Source organism: Ambystoma mexicanum, chromosome 12 (assembly GCF_040938575.1).
Source record: "Ambystoma mexicanum isolate Mex_15411 chromosome 12, UKY_AmexF1_1, whole genome shotgun sequence".
Taxonomy (NCBI): Eukaryota; Metazoa; Chordata; class Amphibia; order Caudata; family Ambystomatidae; genus Ambystoma; species Ambystoma mexicanum.
In genome coordinates, this window is record NC_090936.1 from 1,141,206,102 (window position 1) to 1,141,223,006 (window position 16,905).

The window sequence follows — 16,905 nt, forward strand, 5'->3', positions numbered from 1 at the left end:
TCATTTGAGAGAAGGTATTGTTCCCATTCAGATCCATATAGTAAGTCATGGGGAAATTGGTATTCCAAAATGGCCGCCTAGTGGTGTCAACCAGGAACTAATCTGTAGGTCTAGTCTTTTGCGACCTCTGTTACAAGTACTCATTTTCTGAGGAGACTCGCGCTTCGCGTTGCTGACTGCCTTGCAGTACGGACGCTCACCGCGGTCTCCGTAGAATTCCAGTCAGAGTTTCCCTGCCCTCCCAATTTTCAGTCAGAATTCTTTCGTCCTGTCCAATAGTCTCCTCCTCTGCTCACAGCCAGTAGTTTCCATTATTATTTGTTGTCCCCTAGTTGCCGTGTCCTTAGTTCTAGTCCGGAGTTTTCCTGTCAGAGTTCCGTGAGGAGTACACCTTACACATACGCAAGTACCTGTTTTCAAGGTTTCCCGTAGGTTACCAGTGTTTGTTGTTTTTTCGTTGCAAGTGTTTTAGTTACTGTGCATTTCGCATTTTGTGTTTATGCTTATTCGCATTGTTCCGCGCGCCAATGTTTGAAACTCATTTGCTGTGCCAGGTTGCCGTCACACTGCCCGTAAATTTTGCCAAGCTGTGTAGCTAGCTTCAACATTCATTTACTTCTTGTGACTCGCTATATTGCAAGACAGGTTTTCATCTCACTCCGCATTACACTCTGCTGGTAGTTGTTTAGTTAGTTCCCTATTGAACAGTGCTACACCACTTATACGGAACAGAGTGTCATCTGAAATTTCACTATAGCTCTCCAGTTTGAAATTATAAGGCTTACACAGTTTTTTCTATTTTTAGGAACCATCATAGCTTTTGTACTTCCTTTTCACAGCTACACTCGTATTGGTTATGACTTAATAGGAATTATTTTCTCCTTGCCACTTAGTCGCCTTTATTCCATTATATAAGAATTCTATTGGCATCCAGACTACACCGTTTCTTCAGGACATGCGCCCCTGTATGAATGCAGGATGGAGTGCTCACTAAAAAAGAACCTTAGGTGAGCTTTTCCTGTAGTTGGTTATTATTCCTTTTTCAGTACTGGAGAGTTATTTCAGAATAGGGTAGGAACATTATTAAGGAGGGTTGTTTTTCTTGTCATCCTTTCTACAGGGATAGTGATTTACTGAAGTTCCAGGGAGTTCTTCTGGCGTTCCCGCGGATTGACAGGTGAGCGTTACATTTAAGACCTACAGTGTCTACCACCCTTTCCACTAGGGCCCTGAACTTAGTGTGTGTAGGAGTGTAGGGCTGGCCCTTTTGGAGCTCCAGCTCTGGAGACGTGTTTAGGCCGCTGGCATCATGTAGCCTCCTCTTGGGCCAGTACCAACAGGTATGCCTCATCGTCGAAAAAAAATCCTGCCCCATTATACATGGGATCAATGCCCCCTTGATCTTCGTCCTGGTCAGCGGCGAAGATAGATGTCATGGACTCGAAGAATCTTGACCTGCATAGGGGGACAAAGGACTTGTCACTGACAGTCAGCGCCAATGGTATATCTTTCAGCGCCGACAAAATAGTCGCCAGCGTCAGGGCTTGGGTATCACTGTGATGTCGGGAACGCAGCGTCTCGATGGCCTCGAGCAGGACCAGGCATCAAGAGTTTGTGCCTTTCTCTGCATCGAGCCCGAAGGCTACTCTGACATCGACGGTTTGGCATGTGAGGAGTCTGGCATACTGACTGCTTCCGCTGGCCAGCCTTGCTGTTCGGGGGTGCACCCGTACCTGCAGCAGCCTGCGTTTTAAACATAGCCCGCATTTGGCTCTTGAAATCATCCCACTCCTCTCGATGTGGTTGTTCCAGTCGAGGGCTTACCTTCCTCCGGCGACAAGCTGGACTTGCATCAACGACAGTGGTGCTGCTTTTTCTTGTGCAAACACGAGGAAGAGTGGCTCGAGTGTGACTGCTTCTTGGCCTTCCGTCAATGCTTTTCCTCTTCAGGGTTGGGCCCTTCATGCCGGGGATTTCAGAGATGGTCGGCCCAAAGCAAGTTTGGCGGGCTGCTCGCACAGGGACTTCCGAGTGCATTTTAGCCCACGACGCACATCCCTCTGTGTCGTGATCGCTCCCCAGACCCCACAGACAAATGTTGTGGGGGTCGGTCATTGACATGTTGGCATGGCAGTCGGTGCACCTTTTAAAACCCGAAATCCGGGTAGCGGACATCGCCATCGAAGTTTTTAGAAAAATGTGTGATTTTCGGACAAAAACCGTCAAAGACTCAGGTCGTGTTCCTCACAGCGCGTTTCGATCATGAAGAAAAAAAGAAACTGAAGCATGGGGTGTAGTGATGCAGTATATGTACGACGCCTGACGTTCCGTCCGGAGCCGACTATTGTGCATCGAGCAAGACGGATCGACGATCGAGGTTCACTATGCACCCCGTTGAAGTATTCGGAAGCAGCAGAGCTGGATGAGGATATCAGATGAGGAATCTGTAGGAGAAAAGCAATCTATTGAAGTTCATTTGCCATTGAGACGAGCAAAAGATGGGAAGTGAACGCTCCCGAGTAGAGAACGCAGTTGAGAGGTACGAACATTGATAATCAAGGCTGGGGAAACAGACGAGGTTATGGGAGCCTGATAAACCTATGCAGCGAGAAAGGAAGCCTACCAGAGAGCCATAGGGCTTCAGAGAGCTCAGAGAAACTGGACTGTCAAGGCTGAAGAAGCCGACGAGGTTACGGGAACCGGATACACCCGAGCAGAGAGAAAACATGCCTACAAAAGGATCAGAGTCGTGAGAAACTTTCAAGGGCGGGAAAGTTGACAAGGTTATGGGAGCCTAATAAACCCAAGTGGGCAGACACTCTATTTAAATTAAGTAGCAACCAGGCTAACAGACGGCCAGAGTACTTTGGTGAGTCCTGAAAAGAAAACAGACTAACTGATGCTGGGAGAGCCATCAGGGTTGCGGAAACTGGAATGGGCTGAGACCCCACCGAGAGAAAGTAAGCCTGTCAGAGGGCCAGAGGATGTTGGAGAGTCAGAGAATCATAATGTTTAATAAAAATAGCTGTAGAGAAAAAGAAATGGGAGGGGTTCAAGCATCTATTCGAATAAAGAGAAATTGTATAGAAAAAAAAAACATTTTTCCTGAAGAGGAAAGCCTATGGAAGATATTAACCTTTGATGACAGAACTTACAGAGAGGTTATGAACTTTGTATTGGAACATTACCGAACTTTGTACATAAAAAGAGATCCAAGGGATTGGGCCAGGGACAAGCTGAAGACAGGCCATTGCTCCAGCCTATTTCTTTCTGTTTTTCTTCTAAGTGATAGGGCCAGTTAGCCTCTAGGATTTGGACTCTGGACTAATTAATTTCGAACATTGACAAACATCCTTAGTTTCATCAGGTAGGGAACTTCCCTCTTTGCGAAAGGGCTAGATAGGCATTTCCGGTTTAAATTTAAATATAAACACTTTGACATGGCACATAGTAGTCAGAGTCCTCCTTTTGGTTCGCCACAAATGGTGACGAAAAAGCCCTGATCCAGGGGGCCTGTTGAAAACAGAAAGGTAACCTTTTAGTAAGCCAATCAAAAGGCTTGGCTCGACCTATAAAAGCAGAAAATCCAGAACTAAAGAGGTTGGACAGGAAACAAGGATGCAGAGCTTCCTCATAGCATCAGGAAAAGATTTTACACCACATGCAGACGTCGATCAACCTATTAATCAGACTCATGGCAGAAAGGGCCACATTGAGCACATCCTCCAACAGATCCCAGTCCTAGTTTCTCAGCCTCTAACCAGCCAAACATGAATGTTAACGTTGCTCATACTCAGGTGAAGCCCCCCTTGCCTGCTGACTGGGAGGATAGGTCCACCATTACTGGGAGGAGGCAAGGACCACCACAGATGACTCCCTGTATGAGCCCTTCAGAATGGTGTCTGACTAATGTCAAGTGCAGCCAAAAAGACACTCTCCTTACTTGGTTTAATCAGAAGGCCTACCAAAGGAGGCATTGCTAGAGGCCCACAAAGGATGTGTCATCTTGTTCTGAAACGGAGACCACTGACAGCTGTTAGGGAGATTTTTACTTAGCACGCTGAAGGCCGAGTAATAAAGTAGCCTAAAGGCAGGACAGTGTTTCTCACCAAAAGGAAAGACCAGACCTCTCCATAGTGGTAGCTGTGGCAGAGCAGTAAGACAATTCTAGGGAGGAAGAAGGGCTGGTAGTGAAGTAGTTATTCCACACAGTTAACCAGAGAAAAAACACAACAGTGGTATGCTGACAAATGTGCACTTTTAGCAAATCGCAGTTATAATTCAAAGACGTACTTTTTTTTTTTTAACTTTTTTTTGCTGACAGAGGCAAACAGCACACACACGCATCAGAGCAATAGAAGCAAAATTGGTACATACGTATGTGAACACCAGAACACATAGGTAGACATATGACACCAGCAGTAGTTGAGCAACAACATATCATAAAGCACCAAGTTACCAAACAGTTAAAGAAGCTAAGCGGAACCATCCATCGAGGAAGTGTCATTTAAGCTAATTAAATAGCCGTTGAATGCAGACCATATGTTTTGAGGGCGAGAACGTACCGGGAGCATGCTCAAGAACAACGCCTCACAGTTTCGGGACCATGTGAGTAGATTCAAACATTTCTGGAATATAGGGGAAGTAGGGCTCTTCCAGTTTTGTAAGATACATTTCTTGGCTATGACACAGCTCACGTTCAAGAACTTAACGATGTCCTTGGCCACCCCCGGGCTGCCATATCCCGAACAGAACCCCCATTGGATCAGGATCAACAACAGTATCAGTAATTGCAGACAATGTCTCAATGACTTTACCCCAGAATGTAGCCAGTACCGGGCAAACCCAAAACATATGTAGATGGTCAGCACCTTCCGCACCACAACGGGGGCACAGCCGAGGATCAGAGCGAGTGAACCTAGAGATTCTGCATGGAGTGTAATACAGCCTGTTGAGCAATTTATATTGTATGGTGCGGTAGCGGAAGTTTAGGGACACCCTGCTAGTATGGGAACACATCCTCTCCCACTGTTGATCAGCGAGTTCCAGCTCCAGTTCAGAGGACCAGTCCTCACGGGCCCTGGATGGAAGGGGAGAAGCAGTGGTCAGAAGTAGTTTGTACAACAAAGAAACCACCCCACGGGCGCCACCTGAGTTGGCTATGTAGGCAATCCCTGGAGAGTCCGGAGGCTCAAGGGGGAAGATAGGCCATGCATTTCGAAAAGCAGCACAGAGTCTGTAAAACTGCAGGAGCTCCAGAACAGAACCCGAGTGACCCGGTCTCCACGTCTGTGGTGTTATGAACTGCCCCTCTGGATAGAAATCAGTGAGGGCGCGATATTCCAGGGCCTCCCAGTGTCGCGCCAGAGCGATGTCATGTGTGGGTTCCAACCCGGGAAAACGCCAGGCGGGGAGCCATTTGTAGTACGGCTATTGCTCGTCACAGGCTGTAAATATCCGGCCCCAAGCCTGTACCGTGGTCTGGACCGGGTCAATGGGTGAGTCTGGCACATACTGCTGGTTTAGAATCAGGGACATTACATTAGTTACTGCAGCTGCCAGAACCTCAAGTTTGACGCGAGGACGGGGTGGGGGCCCAGGGTACCAATAAGACGCGAATTGCGCCTGGGAGGCCGTCCAATACCGCAGCAAATCCGGGGCTGTGAAGCCCCCTCTATCGTAGGGTAGGGACATGTCCGACCACTTTTTACACACCGCGCCAGAGTGCCATAGGAATTGAGCAAACAATTTGTGCAGATTAGAGAAGTATCCCCTGCCCGGCCAGACGGGAACATTACCAAATACATATAGTACTTGGGGAGCAAGATCATTTTTACCAGCCAGTGTCTTCCGGCTAGCGACAGTGGAAGGGCACGCCAGCGCATAATTTTGGCCTTGGCCTGCTGTGCGACAGCCCGGTAGTTGTCTGCTAGTAACAAATCTTTGGACAGGGATACCTGGATTCCCAAGTACTTGACCCCATTCGGGGACCAAAGGAGTGGGTACTCGGTGGTGGGCTGTATCGTGGAGCTAGTAAGGGGGAAGATCTCGGATTTAGTATAATTTATAGTGAACCCGGAGTATGTACCTATGCGGGTAATATCTCGCAAGATTGGGTCAAGATGGACAGCTGGGTCTCTTATAAAGAGTAATACATTGTCCGCATAAAGCGAGATGATCTCAGGGGAGTCTTTCAATCGTGCCCCTTTGCGCGCGTGCCTTTCCCTGACTTAGTCAGCCATTGGCTCTATAGCCAGGGCGAACAGGATCGGGGAGAACGGGCATCCCTGCCAAGTGCCTCTAAAGAGAGGGAACAGGCCGGACGTCTGGGAGTTAACTCGCACCCTGGCCCCCGGGGAGGTGTACAGCAACTTGATATATGCTATCATATTAGGCCCTATACCCATAGTTTCCAAGACCAGCCACATGTATTTCCAAGACACCATGTCGAACGCCTTCTGAGCATCCAACGTGACCGCAACCGCACTCACCCCCTGATCAATGCGCGACATGACATTAAGCAGCCTTCTAATGTTGTGGGATGTTGATCTCCCAGGCACAAAGCCTGATTGGTCATCGTGGACCATGTACGGCATGACCGGGAGGAAGCGGTTAGCAATCACTTTGGCGAAGATTTTGGTGTCCAAATTCATCAGCGAGAGGGGCCTATATGATCCGCACTCGTTAGCAGGTTTACCGGGTTTGAGCAAAACCGTGATCACGGCCTCGCGCAGTGATGGGGGGAGGACACCAAGCCGGAGTGACTCGTTCCACACTTCTAGTAGCCTGGGGGCCAAAATAGCCACGTGTTCCTGATAGAACTCGGCTGTCAGCCCGTCAGGACCAGGTGCCTTCCCTTTGGGGAATTTAGAAATAGCCTCGACTATTTCATCCAGTAGGATGGGTACATCCAATTGGTTTTTGGTTGCGGGGGAGACGATAGTAGTGGGGATCTGCTCGAGAAGGTCGCGCATTTGGGACTCACTGTGCTCGGTGGATTTGGAGTACAGCTCCGGATAGAAGTCCGAGAAGACTTCTATAATATGTTGGTCAGACCATCGTTCCGACCCCAGGCTGTCCTTGACGCTAATGATCTGCGTTTGGCCCCACTCCCCCCTAGCCAATGTAGCCAACGTCCTGCCGGGCCTGTCCCCTTCTCCATATTTACGAGCCGCCTGCGGGCGACTGAAATAGTGAACTTCCCTGGTGGCCTGTTCCTTAAAGAATTGGAGTTCCTCGTTGATCCGGGAGAGGACAGCAGGGTCAACGGATGTAGGGTGGGCACTCTCAAGTTCGTGCAGTTTGGCCTCAGAGCGGGCAAGGGCAGCTCTGATGGCCTTGAGGACTCCCGCCTCTCTCGAAATGGACATTCCCCTGATGAAGACTTTGAAGGCCTCCCACCGGACTGTAACGCTCACCTGATTCCCGTAGAGGCGCCGGTCTTGACTGGGTGTATACCGTATCTTCAAAGGTAATGTGTAACACACGGCTGGCTCTTTGGGCTGGACCTCTGTGCACTGTATGTCTGACTCGAAGGGTAAGATGTCTGCAGATAGAAAATATGGGATTAATGAACTGGGTTATTGAATGTCTCTCTCTTCTTCCCTTTCTCTTCTCCTGTAGAACCCCAAAGGTTAACGCTCTCACCTTAGGTAAGTGAACGCCATGCTCTCCATCTGCCTCGGGGCAGGGTTCTGTAACCAGTTTCTTCACTGGATAAGGGGAGCAGGCCTCTTGACTTCAGAGGACTGCTGTCCGTCGTTTACTGCACGAACTGTAAGTTTCGAGTAATTCTAATTTCTTTAAAAGTCTTTAGTAACGATGTCTCTTGTTTTGCAGGGTTCCGGCGATGGCGGATGACGGGCTGAAGTGAGTTGAAGATGGAGCCGTGTGATGAATAGAAGCGCCTGGAAGCACGTAAGTAAGCGCTTGTTGCCTGCTTCACGATGCGCTCTAACTGTCTTTTTATTTTGCAGGTACAAGTTCGGAGCGGCTGCAGGGTGCCGGAATACCCACTGGGTTAGATGTGGAAAGGAGTAATGGCACGTGAGTATTAAAGTTCCCCAAGGTCTTTAAACGCACCTTGTTTTGTCTTTCAGGTGCGGGATGCAGCGCCGAAGGCCTCCTGAGCGTGCAAAGAGTTGGTAAGCTTTTGTCTTTCAGATGCCGGAATGCAGTGCGAAGACCTCCGGAGCGCACGAAGAGTAGGTAAGCCTTTGTCTTTCAGATGCCGGAATGCAGCGCGAGGCGTTGGGGACAGCCGTTGGACCAGGTAAGTGAAGCGCTGTCACTGAAGACCGTAATGCTAACCTGTTCTTTCTTGTCTTTATAGGTGTTGCTGAAGACTGGATTCAGGATGGTAAGCCTTTTTCCTTAGGCCCAGGATCAGATGCAGAAGACACGATGAGTGTTCTGCTGCAGAGGATGCAGAATAACGCAAAGCAAGATTCATCCATCGGGTGTGGTTTAAATAGCCTCCTGTAGTGCTTAAGTGTCTCCTTCCACAGCCACGCCTAGGTAAGAAAAGAGTTCCTGCTTTCCAGAAGAGTTCCAGTGTTCTGAACCTAGGGAGTGGCTCCTGCCCCACCCAACAGGAAAAGTAGTTCCAAACAGAAGAGGATCAGAGGCTCAACTGGCAGGCAAGTAAGCAGCATGGTCTGCTGCAGGTAAGTCCACCCAAGCATTATGAGCCCGGCGCTTCCAGCGCTGGGACTGGGCATATTTATGAGCCTGGTGCCACTGGCGCCAGGACTGGGTCCAAAAGGTCCCAATTGGGACTGGTTGGCACTCGGAACCTGGGTTATGGATCTGCTTCCAAGGGAGTTGGGAAAACCCTGACCTTTTGGAAGCAGAGCTCATGACACGGACCCCCATAGAGGTAGACTGGGGTGTATTAAGCTCGAAAAAGGACTGGATGTAGGACAAGATATCAGCCTTGAACACTATGTCCTGTAAGGCCAAGGACTTGAAACGCCACGTAATTGTAGGGGCGGGCACTCCTAATTCTAGGGATAACCGGACCGGTGAATGGTCCGACAGGGTACGTGCCAATATTTGAGTTTCCACCACCCTCCCCAGCAAGGTACTAGACAGAAAGAACATATCAATTCTGGAAGAGAGAGTAAAGAGTATACTCACGCATTTGCGGGTGCATTACCCGCCATGCATCCCGAATGTCAAGGGTAGCGCTATGTGCCAGGAGCCTGCGCGCCGCATTGGAAAGGAGTCTGGGCGCTGTGCCTGTTCTGTCCAGTGTGGTGTCTAATATAAAGTTCATGTGTCCCCCCCCGAAATAATCTGCACCCCTACGTAGCCCAGCAATATGGAAGCCGCCAGGTCAATAAAGTCAGGAGTGTCCACATTGGGGCCATAGGTATTAACCAGTAAATATTCCCTATTAGCTATTGCACAGTGTAGGATAACATACCTCCCCTCTGGATCGATGCAACTCTTATGGAGTAGAAACCTGAGTGACCTGTGGATCATTGTCAATACCCCTCTGGCACGGGTCGAGTAAACAGTGGAATATCTATGAGGACCCCATGATGGTGCCATGCACCTAGTCATCAGGCCCTTACAGTGTGTTTCCTGCAAAAGCAATATCTTACAGCCATGCCCGTTAGCATAGGCCATGATTTTGCGCGCATTGGTGTAGTTACTTAGACCCCGGACATTCCAGGACATTGCTGTCGCAGACATTTCAAGAGACTAGGGTACATCCCATAACCGCTATTGAAACTTACATGGTGAATGAAGAAAGCCCCCGCAGGGGTGCCCAGATGACGTGTGTCTTGCCAAACCGCCCCTGTCATGTACAATACCGTTACCCCAGTCCCCAACTGTACCACCCCCTCCCACACTGCCCACCCCCAACGTGCAGTGTAAATCAACCCCCCCAGAATGGATGTACCACCAACTAAACCGATCCTCACCAGGAGGTGAGCGGCGGAGGACAAAATCCAACAGGGATATGCCCCTACCAGGGCACAACTGGGGCCAATTAGCAGTAACACCCAACAAAACATAAGCATTGCAATTGCAGAGAGGTGGGCCGTTGCCGTGTGGACGGCTACTTGAACATTGTGTAGGACAGCATGGCTGTCAGGAACAGGTTTCTGCGGAAAGCGGAGTCATTGTAGGGTCCCAAGTAAACAAGCCATCGGAACTAAGGTGTGGCCGAGGCAGCCTCCAACGCCAGGGACGAGCTCACCCCCCCAGAGGGGTAAGGGGCGCAATGACCCAGCGCCCGAGCCAAACCGCAGCTAAGAAGAATGTCGGGAGGGCCCAACCCGCATGATTAATGATAGAGTATTGCCATCGACCCATGCGCAATGGAGGATCACCAGCCAGGTGGAGTAAAGACAGGCCGAGACATCTGATCAGTCAACGTTGGGGCGGTCAGGCACAGGATTATGAAATGGTATGTGTGCTTCAATGAACTTTACTGCCTCATCCGGGACAATGAAAAAGTACAGTTTGTTGTTGTGGGTAATTTGAGACGTGCCGGGAACAATATGGCATACGGGACATTGCGCTCCCTGAGAAGTTTCTTAACCCCAAGGAATTGGCGCCGTTCCTGTTGCACCGCGATTGAAAAGTCTGGGAAGATCCTGATGATGTGGGACTCAAGGCGTAGGTCTCCCTTCTCACGGGCTAATCGAAGGATAAGGTCTCTGTCCCGATAGTTAAGAATCCTGGCGATGATGGGCCTTGGGATGTCCCCCGGTTTGGGTCGCAGAGCCAGGGCTCTATGTGCACGTTCACAATGTACGGCGAGAGAGACGGGTCACCCAGTAGTTCCTTGAGCAGAGCCTCAACGGCGTCCTCCATGCGCATCTTAAGAGCATTCTCAGGGACCCCAATAATGCGTAGGTTATTCCTACGAGAGCACGATTCGAGGTCGTCGCACTTGGCTCTCACACTCTTCATGTCACACGACAGGGAGGTGACGGTATCCTGCAGCACATGGATCTCATCCTCATTCGTGGATATCCTACCTTCGGCATCAGTAATTCTGGTGCCTGACTGGTCCACTCGGGTTTTAAGTGAGGCCACATTTGCGTTAATGTCGTTCAACTTCTCGTGGAAGGAGGTGAAATTCTTGGCCATGGACTCCATGAGCGTAGTCAGATCCGGGGTTCTCGCCCCAGGGGCAGTATCGCCTTCCGGGTCCTCTTGCAAGGACGATGTGTGCCCCATCTCCACCCTCGGGACAGATTTGGCAAATTTGTCCATGGCTCCCTTCCCAGAGGCCCCTTTGGATTTATTTGTCATTGTAGAGAGAGACACAGAGATGGTGGTTGTGTTATAGGTGGGTATGCCCCAGTGCAGGCGAGAGGCAGGGGCCCAGTTCGCAAATCCCCGCCCCACCAGGCGTTCAGATGCTGTGGAGCAGATGTGATATGGAGGTCAAGGCACAGTGTTTATAGGGCCCCAGAGGCCATGTGTTATAGGCAGCAGGAGGATGTGGACCCCAAACAGCGCCCTCACCGCAGGGGTTGTGGACCCGGCAGGTGTCTAACGGGGGGGGGAGCGCAGGCTACCCCACAGGGCATGCAGGTCAAGCACCAGTTCGAGGACACGGTGTACAGCAGCCCAGCAGGCCTCGGTGAACAGCAGGTGAAGCAGGAGCAGGATTGCGGAGGCTCCAGGGAGCGCCCCAGCCGCAGGGGACACAAGCCTGACCAGTGTCTCATAAGGGGGAGCCCACGGCCCGCCCAACAGGGCACGCAGGCCAAACCCTGCAAGCCCCGCAGCTCGGGGGTAGATTGTGCCAAGGCCCTGCAGGCCCACGCGAGCAGCAGGGAGCTGGGGGAGCAGGAGCAGGATGGGGCCGCAGATGATTCAAACGGGAGTCCTCCCCTTATTGGCGCGGTCCTCTGCACCGGCCCAGGACCCGCCAAACGATGCGGAGAGCGCGGCTCTGGATGCCGGACAGGGGCCGGGGTCACAGTGATTCCCAGACTGGGCCCTCCCCGCTCCTCACCTCCTCAGCGCGGCCGGAGCATGCAGGTCAAACGCAGCCGCACGCTCGCAGCCCAGTCAGGGAGGCACCCTCCAGGCGAGGATAAAGGCCGGGGCGCACTCCAGCGACGGCCCTGGCACAGATCGTAGTTACAGCGGCACAGATGAAGAGGCAAGGCGCCGGCAGCACGTCACACGCTCTGCCGCCGACCAGGCGCACAGGAGCCCAGGGAGGAGGAGATGGGAGCCGCCGGCACGGATGGCTCGCAGATGGGCTCCCAGAGTCCAAACGATGCCGAAATTCAGCAGGGCACAGCACGGCACCAAGGGGCAGTCGCCAAGTTGTGTGAGGAGCATGTAAATCAATGTAGACCGCAGATGCAGGCCGATAGGAGCCGGAGTCACACGGAGCTCAAAGGCTAAGCAGCCATCTTGGGCTGCTCCACAGCGCCACCTCCAATTCAAAGACGTACTTAAGGTAAAACACAGTAAAATAGTATGTATAAAAGAACAGTAATTGTCAGTTAAGTCCCAACCCACTGTATAATAAAATATAAGTCCACTGTCTGATGATGTGCACAGAACATAAAGGCTAACGGGTTGGGAAGAAAAGGGGAAGAGAAGACCATACAAACATACAGTAATATAGTCGTGCTCAGGACCCAAATGTGCTAAAGCAGAACAGTCACAGTACCTATTCCCTAGTAAAATGAATGATACAAATGCACACCATACACCAAAGCACCTAGAGGGAGGAAACTGGTGAATACTTTAGAACACAAAGCCAAAGGCCACCAAACGGTAGAACACAATTAGGCCTATAGCACCAAACTCATTACACTTGTAGAAAAATAGTAATATTTTATAGTGATAAAATGTAACAGCATTTTTCATAGACCGTGTAATACTAGTACTTTAAAATACAAATAAAATCTGTGATACTTGCTAAAATTCCAGTCGTTGGACTAAAACTCCCTGAACCCAAGTGGGGCCCAGGAAAAATGCCCAAAGGAAGTTAAGTACCACCCTTTTAGTTTCTTTTGAAGAGTTTCAGGTAAGTGTATAAGTCCCTATAGAAATCAAGCCAGTAGGCAGAGCTAATGGTTATAGAGAAAAGGAAGGTTCCATCCCTAGGTGGTGGGGCGAAAACAGCAACCAACCCAAGGGGACACCAGAGACCTTCTTGGAGTGCTCCAGTTCTAGGTTCATCACTCCGCAGCCCTAGGAGGAAGATAAGAAAAGCAGTGTCCAGGCCATCAGAGTTCCATGGCAAAAAGCAGTAGATGATGGCCTGCAGAAACCTTCAACCAAAGCGACCTATGTGGGTATGTATCTTGAATAACTCCTCAGCCAAGGGTCAAGGTGATGGTTCCTATGAACAGCTCAGAAACAGTGAAACACCCCTTTGAGTAAAAGATCTCTTGCAGGATATGTCAGGAAAGATTTTCTTTTTGGACCCTTTATAGATTCCTATGGGACCAAGAGTCTTTTTCCTTATTTTTTAAACCTGCCCTGACTTTTGGAGGTCCGGAAACCCTTCTGCTTTTCTTCCCTTGCTCGTTCCCTTAGATAAACTCACTGGCCTCCAATACTGTCACCAATGAGGGACAGTCTCTTTTGGAATTCTTGCAAATTTACAATATTACACATCACCTTAGAGTGAAGTGCTGATGGCTTTTTGGTTACTTTGACGATGTGCCTACGACAAGCCGGTGGCAGCTGTGTGATTTTTACAATTTTTCTGTTATTATTCTTGTGCACTTTTGCATTCATCCTAAAACGGCTGTTCCATGAGATTTCTAACCTTTTCAATGGCAATGTTGTCCTTTGGTCTTCTTCCTGCCTTCTCCGGTCAGGAAATGCCATATATGGGAACCCCTTTACAGTGAAAGCTGCTGCTTTAACGGGCAAGTGTGCTTAGTGTGTGAGCCAGAGGTGGGGCTGGTCCCAGTGCACATCCTCTGGCACCCGAAAGCATTTGCTGGACGGATGCGATGACCAAGGCTGTCCAGGACTGGAAAACCCTGGGCTGTTTGAATGTTGCAGAGCCTTAACATTGGTCGGCTTGGGGTAGCTCCAAGCCTAAATCCTGGATAAAAGGAAGGCTTCTGGAGCTATACGACAGATCACGGTTGGAACGAAGACTTCTACCAAGAAGAGCATCTTGCCGACGACTCGAGAACGACCCCTGCAGTTGACTAGAGTCCTGGAAAAATCACCACTGACTATTCTGGTGGATTGGTGAACAATTAGTAGAAAGCAAACAGGACAAATCAACGGCAGTACGAGACTTTGGCGCAAGAGAGAAACCCCTCCTCCCTCTGCGCACCGTCTTATACCCATAGGAACACATGCATTTCAATGGAAGGGGTGGTCCAGGAAGGGCAAGGAATCATACTGAAACAATGTTGCAAGCAGGAAAAAAAGCCCCATTATAGAAGTCTTTGATACCATCTGCGCTCTTACATGTTATACAGTTATCAGGGGGGACAGCATAACGTCATACATTTAGTGAAATTGAATATATTCCTCAAAGATTCACACGCTCCGAGGCAGGCGAGAACCCTTACAGTATGACTTCCGTCTGTTAACGCTGTTTTTCCTTAAAAAAAAAAAAAAACGGGAGCCTAAAACATGCCTAAAACATGCTTACATAGGCCCAAAGGGAAACTCATCAGAAGTTTGATATGTGAAGACTAGCATAACTACAGTCTAGGCGAAGAGCGTTCATTGCAAAAAAATGCGCAGTAAAGCCACACATCGCAGAAGCGAGAAACCACTTTTAAACATAGCAGTTTGCAGCATCTCCTCAAAATTATAATGCAGTAGCGTGCAAGGGGAGTACATCAAAATTTCAATTCCAAACTTTTTCCCCCCAACACCAGCATTGACTCCAGTAATTGGCCAGGTGAAGTCCTGCTCCTCTGCCTAATCTCAGAAGATCCTCATTAGTGGTTCAACCATTGGACCGGTGGAAACAACCAGTCTTGACCACTGCTCGCGGATCTACATCTTAGAAGCCTTTGGAGGTGTCCTTGGACCACACAGTGGACTGACCAGCTTCCATTTGAGCTACCGCATGGCAGCTGTTGCCATTCGAAGTAGAGTCTTAGGACATCCAGGATCTTCAGCTTATGCCATAAGTCACCTGTCCTTGCAGGTTCAGCCTTCTCACATGCCGATGAAAGCAGAACTGGGGCAGCCTGTCACTGCTTGACTGTAGTGACCTCTGCTGGAACCATCCTTCTGCAATCCCATGAACTTGTGTCCTGAAGTGTACACATCTTTTCTTCATTTGGGGTCTTCAAGAAGTTGCCTGGCACGGTCTGGTGAGAACTAAGACCAGCTCCTGACACAAAAATGCATCTCTGCACCCGCGACCTTTGGACTTTCCTCCCCCGAACCAAAAACAGAAGATGGTAGTCCCAGGGAATTCTGAGGTCAGGGGGGTGGGGGGCTGGGGGTAAGTGAACATACCTATTTCTTTGTCCCCCTCCGACCCCCTCCCCCCCGTGTCCCAAAGGGTAACATTGGGTGGAGAGCCGTTTGCCTAAACTCCCTCTGGCCTGGCTTTTGGTTGTTAAACCTGGGTCAAGGATCCTGCCCTAAGACTTAACTTTGTAACAGGACAAGAAGGAGCACCATAAGAGGTAACACTCACACACTAGGGTACTCAAGCCAAGGTTTTGGCGGCCAGTCAATGAGGTTGGCCTCAAAAACTGTCAAACAAACACCCAGGTCCACATACTTAGTATGTGTACTGACCTGTCAAGGAGGTGATACATCGGAGATGAATTGGGATCTCGAATCTAGGACAAACCTCTGGCTTTCTTCGACAGACCAGTCTGTGCGGAGGTCAAGGCAGAGGAGAGCTGCACCAGGCTCTGGCACCAGAAAGCAGATTTATGGGAGTTGAGCAGCATGAGAGTGGAGCAGTTTCCATGTCTGGGGTTGGGGAACCAAGCTACGAGGTGCCTCAGTAGCCCCGACAAGGTACCTTTGGCCCTGGCACGACTTCCAGGGCTTTGGCGAAAATGTCAAGCATTGTGCGTGTGAATTCCTCCTGTTGCTTGAGAGCAGAGGAGCTGGTGGAAAAAGGTAACTGCAGCAAGGCAGGTGGTGCATTCTCTGAGGTCAGAATCCCTGGAGTGGGCATGACTGTCACTTCCTGGAGGATGAAGAAAAATGTTTCTCTGAAAAAAGTTACTGGGTGAGCGGGACCTCTTATGGTGCTGCCTCTGTTCCTTTTTGTCGCCATCACAGGAAGGAGACTCCTCAGTTTCCTTGCATTCTTGAATCTGGGAAGTCCCCGAAGTGAAAGGCTCCAATGAAGCAAGAAACCTGGGAGTTCCTCTTAGCCTTATAAATAGCATAGAGCTAAGCAACACATTCCCAAAGGTTTGTGGGGGTGCATGGACTGGCACCACTCACAGTCCTGTGTCTAGAGTTTTCCCTGCATCCCTTGCAGGGCTTAAAAAAAAATAAAAATAAAGAGGTTTTTGGAGGGGCAGGCAAACTCACTAAAAAGCAGTGAAATTCCTGAAGCAGAGTGCTGAGCTTGTGAATAATAGGGGCTGAAATCATGGGGCACAGTCCGCTCCACACAATGCACAGGAAGTCACATCCAGAGTCATGGGTGCAAAGATAGCTGAATGAGGCAGCATTGTGTTTCATGGTGGCTGGAAAAAAATTCAAAAGCAAGATTGACACTGGAAGATACCTTTATGAGTTGAGGAATCTCTGGGCGTAAGGAAACCATTATAAGTACAAGACTGTTACAGCTGTATGAGCGGCTAGCAAGGACAATTTTACATAGATGTTAATTACCTCTGTTGTGCCAGAATCCAGCGCTGGTGCAAGGCCATGATGGGTAAATTCACCAGCATCTTTCTTGCGAATGTTCTCTACAACTGTCTTAGTTACTGTTGCAACATCCAGACC

The 16,905-nt window shown here is 49.8% G+C and overlaps 1 protein-coding gene across 2 annotated transcripts in view; it reads right to left on the bottom strand.

The window, feature by feature from the left end:
* The window catches only part of NUP107 (nucleoporin 107), a 790,450-nt gene that overhangs the window by 201,619 nt on the left and 571,926 nt on the right, over positions 1-16,905 (bottom strand). For both annotated transcript variants that reach the window (XM_069629720.1, XM_069629721.1), the window contains one exon: positions 16,792-16,904. In XM_069629720.1, the coding sequence (XP_069485821.1) occupies positions 16,792-16,904 (113 nt within the window). The remainder of the gene's footprint in view (positions 1-16,791; position 16,905) is intronic.